Source organism: Solanum pennellii, chromosome 2, assembly GCF_001406875.1.
Source record: "Solanum pennellii chromosome 2, SPENNV200".
NCBI classification, from domain to species: domain Eukaryota; kingdom Viridiplantae; phylum Streptophyta; class Magnoliopsida; order Solanales; family Solanaceae; genus Solanum; species Solanum pennellii.
The window spans coordinates 57,099,748-57,113,973 of NC_028638.1; the positions used below are offsets into that span (position 1 = coordinate 57,099,748).

A 14,226-nucleotide genomic window follows, 5' to 3' on the forward strand; every position below is an offset into this window, starting at 1 on the left:
TAGTTTGCATAAACTTATACATGAATTTTACTATCAATATTTTATATGCACATAATATATGAGTAAAATATATCCGAAGGTTAGTTATACTAATTAATGCATATATAAATAACATATATCTTTATATAAATTATATTATAAATTAACACATAAAATTTTCCCCTCATTTTATATATATTATAATTGTGAACTAATACAGTTTAATTGGTGCAAGATATATGTATGTAACTTTAATGACGTTGATCCACATTAATTAGATAGCTACTCTTCTTTGGACGGTTTGTTCATTTTTTCTCTCTTTTTTTTTTTAAGAAGTAGATATATGTTTTCTTAACTTTATTCTTTTGCAAGATTAATATTCAAATTTCAGTAAAAAATAAAAATGTAGTTAATTTTTCTACTTCAATTGCTTAAGTTTTGATATGCTATATTTATTCGATATCTATACTAATAAGAAATAACAAATACTTAAATAATTATCACTTTTAGTTGATCTAAACATCACCGTTATAAATAATAAGAGTTGATTGACTATTACTAACATGTCAAGTGACCACTATTGCATGATTCCATATTCATTACATAATAATTTATTTGCCATTGAGGGGCTAACCTAAAGTAATTGTGATTATGGCTATATGTAATGATATTATTCGAAATATAGGAATAAATTATTAGCATGTTCAAGAACATGATGTTTAATTTATTAATTGATCCTGCTCTCATTCCTTTATTTGTCATAATCCTTTAAATTTGCCCAAGAATTCATAGATGTAACTTAGGTTTAAACGGATTGCCACAGAGTCAAATTATACATATTTTTTAATTTACTTGGATTCTTAAAGAATATTGATAATAACTAAGATTGATCTAAGACTCTTTTCCAATCCCATCACTGAACCCAAAGGTAACACTAGTTAAAGAGCGGTAACAAAAGTAGACATATTTTGGGAGTTGATTTCTCATACGATTTAATATTTTTTAGTCCTTTATTTTTAGAGAGCAGATTATAAATATGATTCAATTTCAGATCGTTTAAACATAATGAATGATATGAAGCTCGAGAATCGACGTATATTTAAGTCATAGAAGCTACCAATAGTTGATATGCTCATATTGACGATGTTATTATAGTCGTGATAAAAAAAAATAGTACCAAATATGCCCCTAGAAGGATAAGAAAAATAGTCGAAGTTTTACGTATCTATTAAGAACTCAAATATAACAACAAAATGATAATACGATATAATGACAATACTTCAATTGTTACTAATCAAGAAAAGAATAGTTGAATATGACCATATGAGAAATCAACTCGCCATTTTGATGTTGATCCATTTTTCTAGCTTGAATGAAATGCTTATATATTTTCTTGACAAGATGATTATTCTTAGAGTTATCAATATGGGTTAGCCCACCCCATCCGGGCTTACTCATACGGGCTTCGACATTTTACGGATCAGGCCGGGCTAGCCCATTTTTTGTGTAGGCCAGAAAGCGGCCGTCCCAACCCACAAGTACGTGGGCTTCAGGCTTGCCGGGCCAGTCCATTTTTTATTTAAAAATTATATTATTTTTAGAATTATTAAATTATAATTTAAAAATATTATCATGAATATCGACAAAAAAATATTAAATGAAGTTAATGTTACTATTTTTTAATCAAATCCACAAATAAAATTATCTTTGTAATATTTATTAAGTTCTTTTTCAAGTAAAAGTATAAATATCTAAATAGATATATTAACCTAATTGTTTTGAGTTTGTACGCTCTTTAATTTTAAATTTTAATATTATATTATATTTTTTAATTAATTTTTATTGGCCCATGGGCCGGCCCTAACGATATTTCTCAAGCCCCACAAATCAACAAGCTTATTCAAGTGGGGCTGAAAAGCCCTTTTCTCAAACGAGCTCCAAAAATCGTAGCCCTGCCCTATTAAATTTGGGCTAGGCCAGGCCGGCCCAACAGGCCTAGCCCATATTGACGGCTCTAAATTTATTCTATACAATTTCCACAGCTATCAAAGCCAGGAACGGATCCACGTGAGTTTCAGGGGTTCACCCGAATCTTCTCGGTGAAAAATTAAGTGTGTATATACTAGATAATTTCTGTAGATAACTCTCTCAAATAAAAAGAGAAACAGATAGCACAGTGACAAGTCCCTTTAAAATTAAGTTGTACATCAATGTTTTAATCCTTGTGAAAGCATTTTTATCTTTTTTTGTTTTAGTTATATTTTTTTACTTTAAAAAACGTGCTAAACATATAATTTTAAATCTAAAAAAATCAAAATTTTCATTTCTAAAAATTTATTCACACTTTTATACTATTATTTCTCAAACTCCTTAAATAAAAATTCCAAATCCTATCACTAATTAAAGCTAAGCCATGCTAAAATGTCATCAAAAGTATGTTACGTAGAATGACAAAAGAGAGGCAGCTCTGCTGTCAAGAAAGGTAGTTGGGGGATGAGAAGGTCACCAAACTACTAAATACATCTATCATTTTTTATTTTATTTTTTAGGTTTTTAACTCCTTCATGTTCTGAATTTATCCGAGAGCTTTAATTAAATTTAGATCATGAATTTATATTAGAGCTTTAATTAAATATAGATCATGTATTATAAGATTTATTTAAGAGTGACACTCTTAATATGATTTTTTTTCATACCTAAAACTCAAATTCAAGACCTTTAATAAAGGGTGAAACAATCTCATTATTGCACCATAACCTATACATCCTATTCCCTTTGCCCTTAATTTTTTGTCTACTTTTGAATTGATACATCTATTAAGAAAATAATTATTGACATAGTGAGTTAACTATTTTATCCATATTAATTATAAAGTGGATGAATTAAAAACTTTAAATTTTAAAAAAATTCAATCTTTTTTTAAATAATTAAGTAAGAATATAATAGATAATTTTTTTTTTATCTTTTTTGAATTTGTCAAAATAAACAGATAACTAAGAATAAATTAAAAAAGAAAAAATGAGCAAATAATTAGAGAAAAGGAGTATCATCTTATCTCATTTTCCAACTTAATTGTTGCACTATTAATTAATATTCCAATTTCCAACACCAGATTAACCCTTAACTTACCCTTAAACTACCAAATAAATCTGTTCCTAAATTTGTCTTAAAACTTATCCAAAAATCCCCAATAAATAATAAGGCCCTTCCAAGTATCATTCTTGTGGTTTCTGCTTGACTTGTTAAACCTTAACACCAAGAATCTTGCATTTATTATCTCAATTCACATTTTTCTCATTCTTAGTATAAATAATGCCAGTAATTCCATCAACTCAAAAATTAAACTGGATCACTCTTTTTTTAGTTCAAGGGACCATCTTTCTCTTTCTCTCTGTCTCCATTTCCAGCATATAATCAAAATCTCTTCACACTTTTTCATTACAGAATTTGATTCTTTATTCTCCAATGCTCTCTTTCTTTTTTATATATACTGAAAGTAAGTAACTTTTTCCTTCCCTACAAGCAAAGTTGTTCACTTTTCTTGATTCTTTCATTTTCTTGATTTTTGGGTTTGTGGGTTTCTGTGTTGTTTTCGAGATCCGTTCTCTAAATGGGGTTTATTACAAGCAGTTTTACTAACTCTGTGGAGCCTCTTCACAGTTCATACCCTTTAAAGACTCAAGCTTTAGCCACTGATACAGATAACCATTGTGGAAATGAAGAGTTAAAAATCAAGTCTTTGATATACAGAATGATTTGGGATTTTGGGTTGGCTTGTTTTGTTCCGACCCGTCGCCGGCGAGCTTCCGGCGAGGATAACGGTGAGAAGGATAAAGGTGTTAGCAGTTTGGAGCATAATAAGGCTTGGTTGCTTGCTGAGTCAGGAGCATGTGGTACTGAGTTGATAAATGCGGAGCCACATTCGGTTCATTCCTCTTTTAGGTTTAGTTTTTGCTCTCAGGTTGAGCTTGAGTCTATGAATGTTAATAGATGTTCTTCTGCTACTGTTTTGATGGTGAATTTGGATAACGGGTTAACTGATCCCCTGTCTAGAGAGCTAAAATGGAGGAAAATTCAATCACTTGAGAGGAGTATTTCTCCTGTGACTCATTCTTTAATTAGGTTTACCTATCCTGAGATTGCTTCTGCTACTAGGAATTTTTCTAAAGGTATTCAATTGTTTATTTCAATTTCTTAAGTTTTTTCACTTTCTCCTGTTTGAAAGAGAATTTTGTGTCCGAGGATCAATCGGAAACAACCTCTCTACCTTCTACCTCCCAAGGTAGGGGTAAGGTTTGTGTTTACTCTATCCTTATCGGACCCCGCTTGTGGAATTACATTGGGTGTGTTGTTGTTGAAAGAGATATTCATGTGGTGTTGATTGCTTTTCTTTAATTGATTAGGTAGAGTTTTGGGAAGAGGAGCATTGAGCTATGTTTTCAGAGGAAGAGTTGGATTTATGAGGACTACTGTTGCGATTAAGCGGTTAGATAGGGAAGACAAGGAGTCTCCAAAGGCATTTTGTAGGGAATTAATGATTGCTAGTTCTCTTCATAACCCATACATTGTTCCTCTGGTGGGTTTTTGTATTGATCCAGAGGAGGGTTTCTTTTTGGTATACAAGTATGTATCTGGTGGAAGTTTAGAGCGGTATTTACATGGTGAGAATACTTGGTTTCCTTTTGTTCTTAATAAGGTCATTATTATTTCAGTTTTTCTTTGGGACTAATTTAGATAGAATTTCATTCACAGATAAGAAGAAGAGGGGAGTGAAAGGTGGTCCAGTACTTCCATGGTCTACGCGGTATAAGGTGGCTGTAGGCATTGCTGATTCAATCGGGTACTTGCATTATGGCACTGAGAGGTGTGTTGTTCACAGGGACATCAAACCCTCCAACATTCTTCTCTCATCCAAAAAGACGCCCAAGGTAATAAAAGGAACATTCATATTTAACAGCTCAAATTGGTTATCGTCATTATTTACGCATATCTGCTAGTGAACAGTTTGTTGTTTGATAGATTTTGTGTTTTAATCCTTTCCGTAATATATGCAGTTGTGTGACTTTGGTTTAGCTACATGGACTCCTGCACCTTCTGTACCTTTCCTTTGTAAAACAGTTAAAGGAACCTTTGGGTATATTTTCTATCTTGACACTCTTGAATAGGCTTGGCTATGAATTAAAACCTTACTTTGCTTGATGATAAAGAACATCCTTATATTTCAATCTTTGAATTGCATATGCAGCTATTTAGCTCCTGAATATTTTCAGCATGGTAAAGTGTCGGATAAAACCGATGTTTATGCCTTTGGAGTTGTCCTCCTGGAGCTGCTAACTGGAAGGAAGCCAATTGAAGCAAAAAGAGGACCAGGAGAAGAGAACTTAGTGTTGTGGGTAGGTTCTTGCTTTAATTTATGCCTAGCTGTGATCATATCTCCTTTATTTGTGATAATTAAATCAGTTTTGCTATAGCGATTGGTAATTGTTAATGCAAGCCTACGTATTACCTGGCATAACCTTTGCCAAAGTTGCTACATAGTTATAAATTTCACCAATCAGAACTTTTTTGACATAGCTAGTGATGTGTGAGTAAACTATTCAGGCCAGTGCGTTTCCTTCCTTCTATTTGGTTTTAAATGCTCGCCTTCACCGTTGCTTATGTTTAGATCTTTATGTTCTAAAGGGTCACTGCCACATAGGATCTTTATTCCTTGTCGATCGACTGTTTAAGGCCTCTCTGCATCAAAATTTGGCAACATTGGGACCATTTGCTATCCTTGTGCTATTACCATGATTTGACTGCTTAACCAGTTAGATCATATATTGTTCTTTTTGACAAGAATTGGAAATTATATTCGTCTTCTCTGCTTTTTTCAGGCAAAGCCACTGCTGCAGCAAGGATCTCTTGAAAAGTTTCTTGATCCAAGACTCAAATTCCCTCAAAAGAACCTACAACAAATAGCTCGGATGACTCAAGCAGCAGCTGCATGTATACACACTGAAGAGTCTCGAAGGTCCAACATGGATGAGATCACTGCCATATTGAGAGGCACAGAAGTTCGTTCCTTGACCAGGAAGAAGTCTATTTCCAGTAATAATTGTGTGATTGATCCCCAATTGCAGCGGACAAAAAGTGAAATGAATAGTCACTTAGCATTGGCAATGTTAGGAGTACCTGACTTTGAAGATGATGATTTTTATTGTCGTTAAACATGAAGACGATTAATTTGATTATTTTTTTCTCCTTGTTCTTTTTCCCCTCACTCCATTCTAAGATTCTAGGGTGACAACTGATAAGCTCTTTAACATGTAGATAGAAAAGTGGTGATCTGATTGAAGAATAGACTGTTTGTATATATTTTGTCCCTGATTTTGGTGGGGAAATATGATAGTTTCTGTTTTGTGAGATAACATAAAGTAGTTTGTGAATTGTTTTCTGGCATGATCTTACTTCTTTCCTGATTGTAAGTTCAGACTTCCTCTGGTTACCTAAATGCATTGTGTTTTGTTCTTTTTCTTCCCTTTTTTTTCCTATTTAATTGGATAACCGCGGTGATCGCCTCTACCTGGCACTTTGTATCTCCCACTGGTGTAAAGACTTTTTTTCGGTTCTTTCACCCTGTGTCTAATATCTCATTGCAGCTTGACTAAATCTGAATTTGTTCCGAGAAGTCTGGGGTAACTAATAACTGTTGCCATATTTCTCAACGTTAAATTAATGTGAGCAGTTGATGACAATCTACAGTAGGCCACCAAATAAATAGTAAATTCTGTTTGTTTAAAAGGTATGATGACCTTCATAAACGTTCTTGTTGAATACAACTCTTTTTGGATTTCTAAAAACTTTTAGGAAATTGACAACACATTCTCTATTTTTTTTTCTCTATTGATGGTGTACGTTTAACCTCTTTCTTTATTAACAAAGCTGAAGTTAATCAATCTGTTTCAGGTTAGGTATTTAAGAAAAGATAGGAAGATTAGTACACCAATAAACGAAAGTTAGCTTACCTTGAAATTATTTGAGATTGCTGATTATGATATAATGACAGCTAAAATTCTCTCACATAGGACCCCAAATAATGAAAATTATCTATTCATAATGCAAGGCAGACAAACTTGTAGTTCAATGTTGTTGAACCTAGTTGCCTAAATTTATAAATTTTATTTAAACCAAACAACTTAGAACCAACCAAATAATTTATAAACCAAAAGAAGAGATATTATACCTACAATCCACCTCAACAATAATGTAAGGAATAAGACGTTGCAGTTTAACTAAATTTTAATTATTTTTTTTTTCAACGAAAAGAAGAAGAAAGAAGGAAAAACCAACACATGTTTGGAAGTGATACATAAATCAAAATTAGATGTTAGAGTCGGTGATTTCAAGGTGATTTCAAAATGAGTATGATTTTATTGTATGTATACATTTTAAACATATTTTGCATACGTATACATAGTTCGAGCTGAAAGCAATGGATTCAGTTGAACCTGCAAAACCCACCCTAAATCGGTTTCTAATGGTTAAGTTTGTGCATCAAGAAAGCTAGAATACTTTAGCAACATCCTTGATCAAACCTCTATTGGCTCGAGCAAATTCTTCGAATTCTTTAAAAGAAATGAAGCCATCCCCATCAGTATCAAGTTCAGCCATCATATACTGGACTTCTTCAGAGGTTACAGAGCCTAGCATCTTCAAGGTCTCTCCAAGTTCTGCTGAAGAAATTTGCCCATCACCATTTAAATCAAAACGCTTGAAGACTAGTTCGCGATCGGCTACGTCTTGTGGATCTTCAGCCATTCTTTGATTTCTTCTTTGCCTTTTTCTTTTGTGATGGTTATAATGTAGGCAAAGTTGGTCTGAGTTTTTGTTTTTGGCAACTTAATTAGATCCGCAAAATGAGTTACCATTTGGTTTATAAAGAGGTAGTCTTATTAGTTTGTTTGGCCATCCTTAGCCTTAGGACTCGGGCTTTATGAAAAAACTTCTTGATGGTCTTAACAAAATTTTGCAACAATCAATCCGTTTACACTTTGTGGTGGAAGGATAAATGTTGACTCCCAAAACAGACATTGACAACATTTTTATGGGACACGTATTTTATTTGAACTTATATTTTCAGTAGCCAAATTGATACTTTTTTCACATTCAAATTGTCAATGCTAATCAAACGCCGTTGACAGACATAAACACCTCAAATTGAGAATGAGTGAATGACTGAATCAAACCAATGCATTAGCCAAAAGAATTGAACATTGATCTTGAATAAATACATGTGCTTAATAATGTGGGTTATGAACTACCACATATTTATCAGAAATTATTCTCGATTATTGGCTAATGTGGTTATACACGTGCTTAATATTCTTTTGCCCTACAAGAATTATGCAAGAGAGCACATGGAGATCTTTTTGCAAGTGCATTTAAATGGCAACCGATTAATAGGTCGGATGGATATTATGCAACTGACTTGAGCAAGGTGTTCAACACTACTTCTTTTGTTGGCAAAGCTGGAATTGCTCCTCTCTCCATCACGGTCAATGCACCACAGGCATTAGCAAAACTAAGGGCATCTCGAAGCTTGCCCTCATCCTAAAGAATTCAGATTCAGAATTAGCATTAAAGGGATCTGTGCTTGGACTTTAAGTATAAAAGAAAGTTCAACACCAAATGGAAACAGGTTGAAGTTTGAGAGTAAGGAAATGGTTCTTGGGCTTAACTCAACCCCAAAAGCTAGCTCATGAGAGGAGGATTGCCTAAGTCCATATCAGTATACCACTCATCTCATTAACCACCGATATGAGACTTTTCAATCTTACATTAAGAATTCAAATTAATAGGTTCAGCACCTTCAGTTTTTGTTTCAGAAATAGCTACAGCAAGAGAACAAGGATGCGACATTGTCTTAGTAGTGGTCTTAGCTTCATCAAAGATGACAGTTGTTAAGCTTGTGATTTTTCAGCTGCCTTATATCACTGGATTGCATATGTGAGTAAAATTATCTAGGGTATTAACTATAAGAGGTTTCAATGAAACAGTAAAATATAGTCACTACAAGTAAATCACATAGGTCCTTTAATGTACTTATACTGAACATACACACCTAGTGAACAAACAATAAACAGTGTCAACTTTTCTTTGCTCATTAGATAATATGACATGAGAAACCATATACACAATGAGAAATGTAAAGTGGTAGCCAACAGAATGCAGGATAATGGAACATTAAAACTACAGAACATAATTCGCTTTAATACAAAAGGCATTAAGGCAATACCTGAAGCAGAGAGACATCAGATGCTAGCTGTGACAATATTCCGGCTACAAAAGCATCTCCAGCACCTGTGGTGTCCACAGCGTCCACCTTTATACCCTTAACTCGTCCACTGAAATCCTATTTTTCATGATTCAAAGCAACATCAGAGAACTATTTTCTTTTTACCTTTCATATATGTATCTGGCAAATCTGAGTATGCAACATCAGCTTGGTGACTCATCTAGAAGTTTGAACTAAAGATGTATTAAATTCTAGTATTCCTAATCAGACAACCTCTAATTAGCTTTTCAAGAAAATAGAAGAAACAGTAGTCATTCTGTTTCCTGATCATGTATCACAAAAGGAAACCGAATAAAGAATCTTCTAAAATAAACTTCAGAGAGCAAGGGATTATTATCAGTAATATTTTGACAGATATAACAGAGCAATTGAATAAGTCCTTCTGTGATGAATCTGTATTGATTCTAGATTAATAAAGCAACAAGCCAATCAACTCTAACATAGATAATCATATACTTGTTCAGCTAGGGATCGACTGGTTAAAAAGGCACAGCATCCATGCACACAAATCTTGGTAACCCAATAGCAGATTGTATATTTAATAAATGTTGAAATAGTTTAAGAAGTTATGAAAGATGAATTTTACATCTGAAGAATAAAGGAACAAATACAGAGATTTCTCAACTTCATGATAAAGAATTACCACATCATTTGCTTAAGCACATCAATTGTGTAGAGTGGGATGCAGTAGCAGTTACAGTTTATCTAGAAGAACAAACAGGCATGCAGCAGAGTTGAATAATATTTATAACACTGAGTTTTACCACATCTTAGAAGCTCACCTTGGTGTAATATCGGCAACCTTCTGGACCTTCTGTGACGAGGAGTAACTTGAGGTTTGGATGGTACAACTTACGGACAACATTATCATCATAAGGATCTTCTCCTTGTGTCAAAAACGAAATCTCTTCTTCACTTATCTGTTTATAACAAGCAGCTGAAACATCATAATTTACATTTCATATGAAAGTTCAGACTCTCCAGACCGACTCTCTTGCAAGATAAAATATATTTCCATTAACAAGTAGTAAAATTTTACATTGGACATTTGCAACAAAGTACCTTAATTATATCAGCAGTATCCCATATGCTAAGGATTCCTTCTCTAGCACTTTCTGCAGATGGCCACAATGGAAGCCTCAAATTGGGATCATAGGATAAGATCACACCAGCATCCTTTGCAGCTTTTGCAGCTGCAATATGGGCTGATTTGCATGGCTCCGTAATCAGACTTATGGAACCATAATGAAAAACTTTTGCCTGTCATAAGGGATAGGAATTATTGGGTATCACTATCAAGTTGACTATCCAAGTATAATTTACTAGTAAGAGTCCACACCAAAAACAGCAGAAGAAATGTTAATTATCATGATCAAACTGTTGCAATAAGGACAAGAACATTGTATAGAAGTATTGTTAAAGTTTGGCGGACTACTAGAATAACATGCTTTCCAGAAAGCATACAAAATGCTCATACATTCTCAAATCAGATGGTCTTTAAAAATGTGAAGATTTGGATTGGAAGGTACTCTTGAACCAAATCATGAACTGCATAAGTTTTTTAATATATTCAATATCATATAAATAAGTAACTTACTCTTAGCAGAAGTAACAAAGAGGATGAACACAGAAGGTCTTATGACTGGAGGTATCTCATGAAAAAACATAACCAATTTCAGTTTCATATTATGATCCTATATTTTGCTCTTCTCGTCCATCTTTATTCTTTTGCTATAATGAAACTATGAACTACTAATTATATCTCAAGGATTAAAGAACCTCATTACCTTCCTGATCAACTCTAAATCAAGTTCATCCTCTTGAAGCAACATATCAGCACTCGGGTTACGATAGAACATAAATTCACGTTCTCCATCCTTTCTCAGTGTTACAAATGCTAAAGCAGTGCGAGCACCTGGATCAAAGCGCATACCATCACTGTTGACATTGTTCTCCTTCAAAATCTCAGCAAGCATGTAACCAAATTCGTCTTCACCAACCTGATTGGATTACAAATTATAAGTACATATCATAAAATACTTAACTATTTGAAAAGGCCTATGCTTTTGTATTTTATATCATCTTCACATATTCGTTTTGATGACCCATCTTCACGTACTCTTTTTGATAGGTTATTTTCATTCACATAACCTCCAGTCAATCAAATTTTGTGGAATATGATTCTTCAACAGCCAATCAAATTATCAAAAACCTCCTGAGCAGAACAAAGATGACCCTGCTGCATATTAAGATGAGTTTCCTAATTTGAATGCAGTAGTTCGGAGTAGTGAGTCAAGGATGAGAGCAAAGCTGTTCTTCATTAATGATATAGACTAAGATATATGATATCATTATTGTAATTAGTATGCCAAAGAAATAGGTATTTGACAAGCGCATAACATTAGATGTCGGATCACCATGGTACAAGGGATACTTTGGAGCAACTGATGTTTCCACAGCTTCAGATATAACAAAATTTCAACCATGCATTAAAGATTGATAGTTCCAACTAAGTGAATCGTCTTGCAGCTTCTAATGTTATTTCAGTAACCAGACACTGTCATATGTTTTGAATAGAGGAAACTAAACAACAACAAAGAGGTGCCTCCTCCTACAGCCTGGAATTGGTCCTAATAGTCAAGATAAGTAGCCCAACTTCAAGATCATACATGTACTTGACCGAAAAACTAACTGTCTAAACACTTGTTGAACTTAAATAAACTTATGTACTGTTATAGATTCATTCAAACCTACGTTTAGCACATCGAATTCATAAAGAAGGTAAAAAAAAGTAGTTTTGCAAAATTATACCTTGCCAATGAAAGCTGATGAACCACCAAGACGGGAAATACCAACAGCAACATTAGCTGGTGCACCACCAGGAGCCTTTTTAAATGCAGGAGCTTCAGCCAATGAAAGCCCACTTGTAGTCGGAACAAAATCAATGAGCATTTCTCCAAAGCACACAACAAGTGAAGATTCATCCTTCTCCAGTGGCCCACTGTCACTTGGCAATGCTCTTCCTTAAAGTAAATATAGTTGAAGAAGAAAGTACAAATACAAAATTAACTAATTTTCTACAAACACATATAAATGATAAATCCAGTTTTCTGAAAGTAGACTAAATTTAAAAGATGAACACCTTGGATTTTACATCGAGGAAAGCTGGGCGGATACTGGGAAGTTGCTTTGACAGTGCATCTTCTAGGAAGAGGAAAGACTGAAAGCAAAGCGCTTCTGGAAGATTTACTTGAAGTAGAAACTCCAGTGAAGGAGAAAGCAGTAGCATGAAGAGCCATTTATTAGAAAGAAAAAAAAACAGAGGAACTGATCTGATCTGAGAAACACGTATTTCAAAATTGAAACCTAAAATACAGTTACATCAGGCGTCAAAATTTCAGCAACTACAATGGAAATTAGGAGAAGGTATTGGAGCAATCGTGTAAAACTAGTAATTTTCAGGCAATAAACCCTAATTTTGAAGCAATTCTTCTGTTGGGGAAAATAGTAGCAGCGGAGAAAGCAATGAATCGAAATTGGCTAAAATACAAGTTTTGTTTTGTTATCCCTGTCACTTGTCAGACAAAAATCATGATTTACCCACTTGCTTATTAGTGCCAATTGTTTTCCATTTAATCATGATTTGCTTGAAATTAATAACCACGTATAGTATTCTTAACTTCCAATGATTTTAATTATTTTTATGATAATTTTTATCATGATTAAATTGATCAAAATTAAAATTTAAACCATAATAAAAGACCGCATAAAACATAATTAGCATGAACAAATTTTAAAAGAAAGAAGTGATACATCACTCATTCTCCGACTCTACCCTATGCCCCCATTGCCACCCCTAATAACATATTTAGCGGCTGGAGTTTTGTTTCGAAGAAGATTTAAGGCTTAACGTTTGGGATTTAATATTTCTTATGATAAAATCGCCCACCTTAATTTCTCCTTTTGACTATCATGATAGCTTGAAATTTCTTTAATTTATTGAACTCATTACAAAATTAACAGCCCAACGAGGGTTATGGCACAAGATGCAAAAAACAAGTAGTCATTTTCCACCACACTGTTTATGTTCAATGTCCAGCTTGGTGTTATGAAAATGTATGCAATGAATCATCAGATGTGAAATATAGAGCACGAAGCGAGAAATTTTTTATTTTTGGATTTTCATTCGATGTTCAAAGTTTATATTAAGGCTCTAACTAAATTCAGATAGCACAATGTAGGGCCATTCGAGAGTGACACTTTCAATAGAATTTTCTTCATATTTCGGATTTAAATTTAAAATCTCTAGTTAAAAATGAAAAACTCCAGCCAACATGCCACCGCTAGTAAAGTAATGAATTATTTGATGGAGCATAAGACAAAGTATAAAGTTTGAATTAAGTTGATACCCTTTTATGGGACATCTGGACCAACGACCACAACAGGTTAAGCACCGCCAAAAGTAGATGCCAACTACCGGACATGATAGAATTTCAAAAAACTAAACAATTATATTTACACTAACCAAATCGATACTTCCTTAGCTTCATTCATAATTTTGAAGGAATCCACCGCCGACACAGTTTTCAGTCAAATTATTCAGTTGTGCATTCAACTGGATTAAACGAATAATATAATACTCCACTTATTTACGTCAAATCATATTTATCCTAGTGCATTCACTCTATTAAATTATTTAGTAACTTACGTGTATCATAATTCTTGTTCTTGGTTAATACAATTGTTGACACTTCAGATTTTTGTCATTGGTAGTTAGTTATAATTCAAATTGTTGAATGTCTTGAATCGGACCCGTTACAGAAGAAAGAATGGGGGTCTCGCTGCCCGGTCAGCGAGTCGGGGGGTCCAGGGGGGCGACGCGCCCCCCGGCCTGGGGGTCCGGGGGGGCG

The 14,226-nt window shown here is 33.9% G+C and overlaps 3 protein-coding genes across 3 annotated transcripts; 1 reads left to right on the top strand and 2 right to left on the bottom strand.

The window, feature by feature from the left end:
- The first annotated feature begins 3,206 nt into the window (after window positions 1–3,206).
- Window positions 3,207–6,495, top strand: LOC107008893 (probable serine/threonine-protein kinase PBL7). The gene is made up of 6 exons (XM_015208101.2): window positions 3,207–4,148; window positions 4,383–4,640; window positions 4,732–4,907; window positions 5,034–5,113; window positions 5,225–5,372; window positions 5,856–6,495. The coding sequence occupies exons 1-6, from the start codon at window positions 3,590–3,592 to the stop codon at window positions 6,186–6,188; spliced, it is 1,554 nt and encodes a 517-aa protein (XP_015063587.1). The 5' UTR covers window positions 3,207–3,589; the 3' UTR covers window positions 6,189–6,495.
- Window positions 6,496–7,314: 819 nt separating this feature from the next.
- On the bottom strand, window positions 7,315–7,875 carry LOC107010674 (polcalcin Nic t 1). Its single transcript, XM_015209966.2, has one exon. The coding sequence runs from the start codon at window positions 7,777–7,779 to the stop codon at window positions 7,525–7,527; it is 255 nt and encodes an 84-aa protein (XP_015065452.1). The 5' UTR covers window positions 7,780–7,875; the 3' UTR covers window positions 7,315–7,524.
- A 314-nt stretch (window positions 7,876–8,189) lies between these two features.
- Window positions 8,190–12,929, bottom strand: LOC107011487 (probable fructokinase-6, chloroplastic). The gene is made up of 7 exons (XM_015211012.1): window positions 12,459–12,929; window positions 12,128–12,339; window positions 11,104–11,316; window positions 10,379–10,576; window positions 10,099–10,236; window positions 9,257–9,373; window positions 8,190–8,571 (listed from the first exon to the last, which is right to left on the bottom strand). The coding sequence occupies exons 1-7, from the start codon at window positions 12,613–12,615 to the stop codon at window positions 8,437–8,439; spliced, it is 1,170 nt and encodes a 389-aa protein (XP_015066498.1). The 5' UTR covers window positions 12,616–12,929; the 3' UTR covers window positions 8,190–8,436.
- Window positions 12,930–14,226: the final 1,297 nt, after the last annotated feature.

Excerpts from the sequence above, each read along its gene's own strand:
- LOC107008893 (XM_015208101.2), top strand. The coding sequence starts at position 3,590 with ATGGGGTTTATTACAAGCAGTTTTACTAACTCTGTGGAGCCTCTTCAC. Across the intron at positions 4,908-5,033 it reads CATCCAAAAAGACGCCCAAG|TTGTGTGACTTTGGTTTAGC; the intron begins GTAATAAAAGGA and ends TAATATATGCAG. Across the intron at positions 5,114-5,224 it reads ACAGTTAAAGGAACCTTTGG|CTATTTAGCTCCTGAATATT; the intron begins GTATATTTTCTA and ends TTGCATATGCAG.
- LOC107010674 (XM_015209966.2), bottom strand. The coding sequence starts at position 7,779 with ATGGCTGAAGATCCACAAGACGTAGCCGATCGCGAACTAGTCTTCAAG.
- LOC107011487 (XM_015211012.1), bottom strand. The coding sequence starts at position 12,615 with ATGGCTCTTCATGCTACTGCTTTCTCCTTCACTGGAGTTTCTACTTCA. Across the intron at positions 10,577-11,103 it reads ATTTAGAGTTGATCAGGAAG|GCAAAAGTTTTTCATTATGG; the intron begins GTAATGAGGTTC and ends CCCTTATGACAG. Across the intron at positions 9,374-10,098 it reads GTTGCCGATATTACACCAAG|GATTTCAGTGGACGAGTTAA; the intron begins GTGAGCTTCTAA and ends CATGAAAAATAG.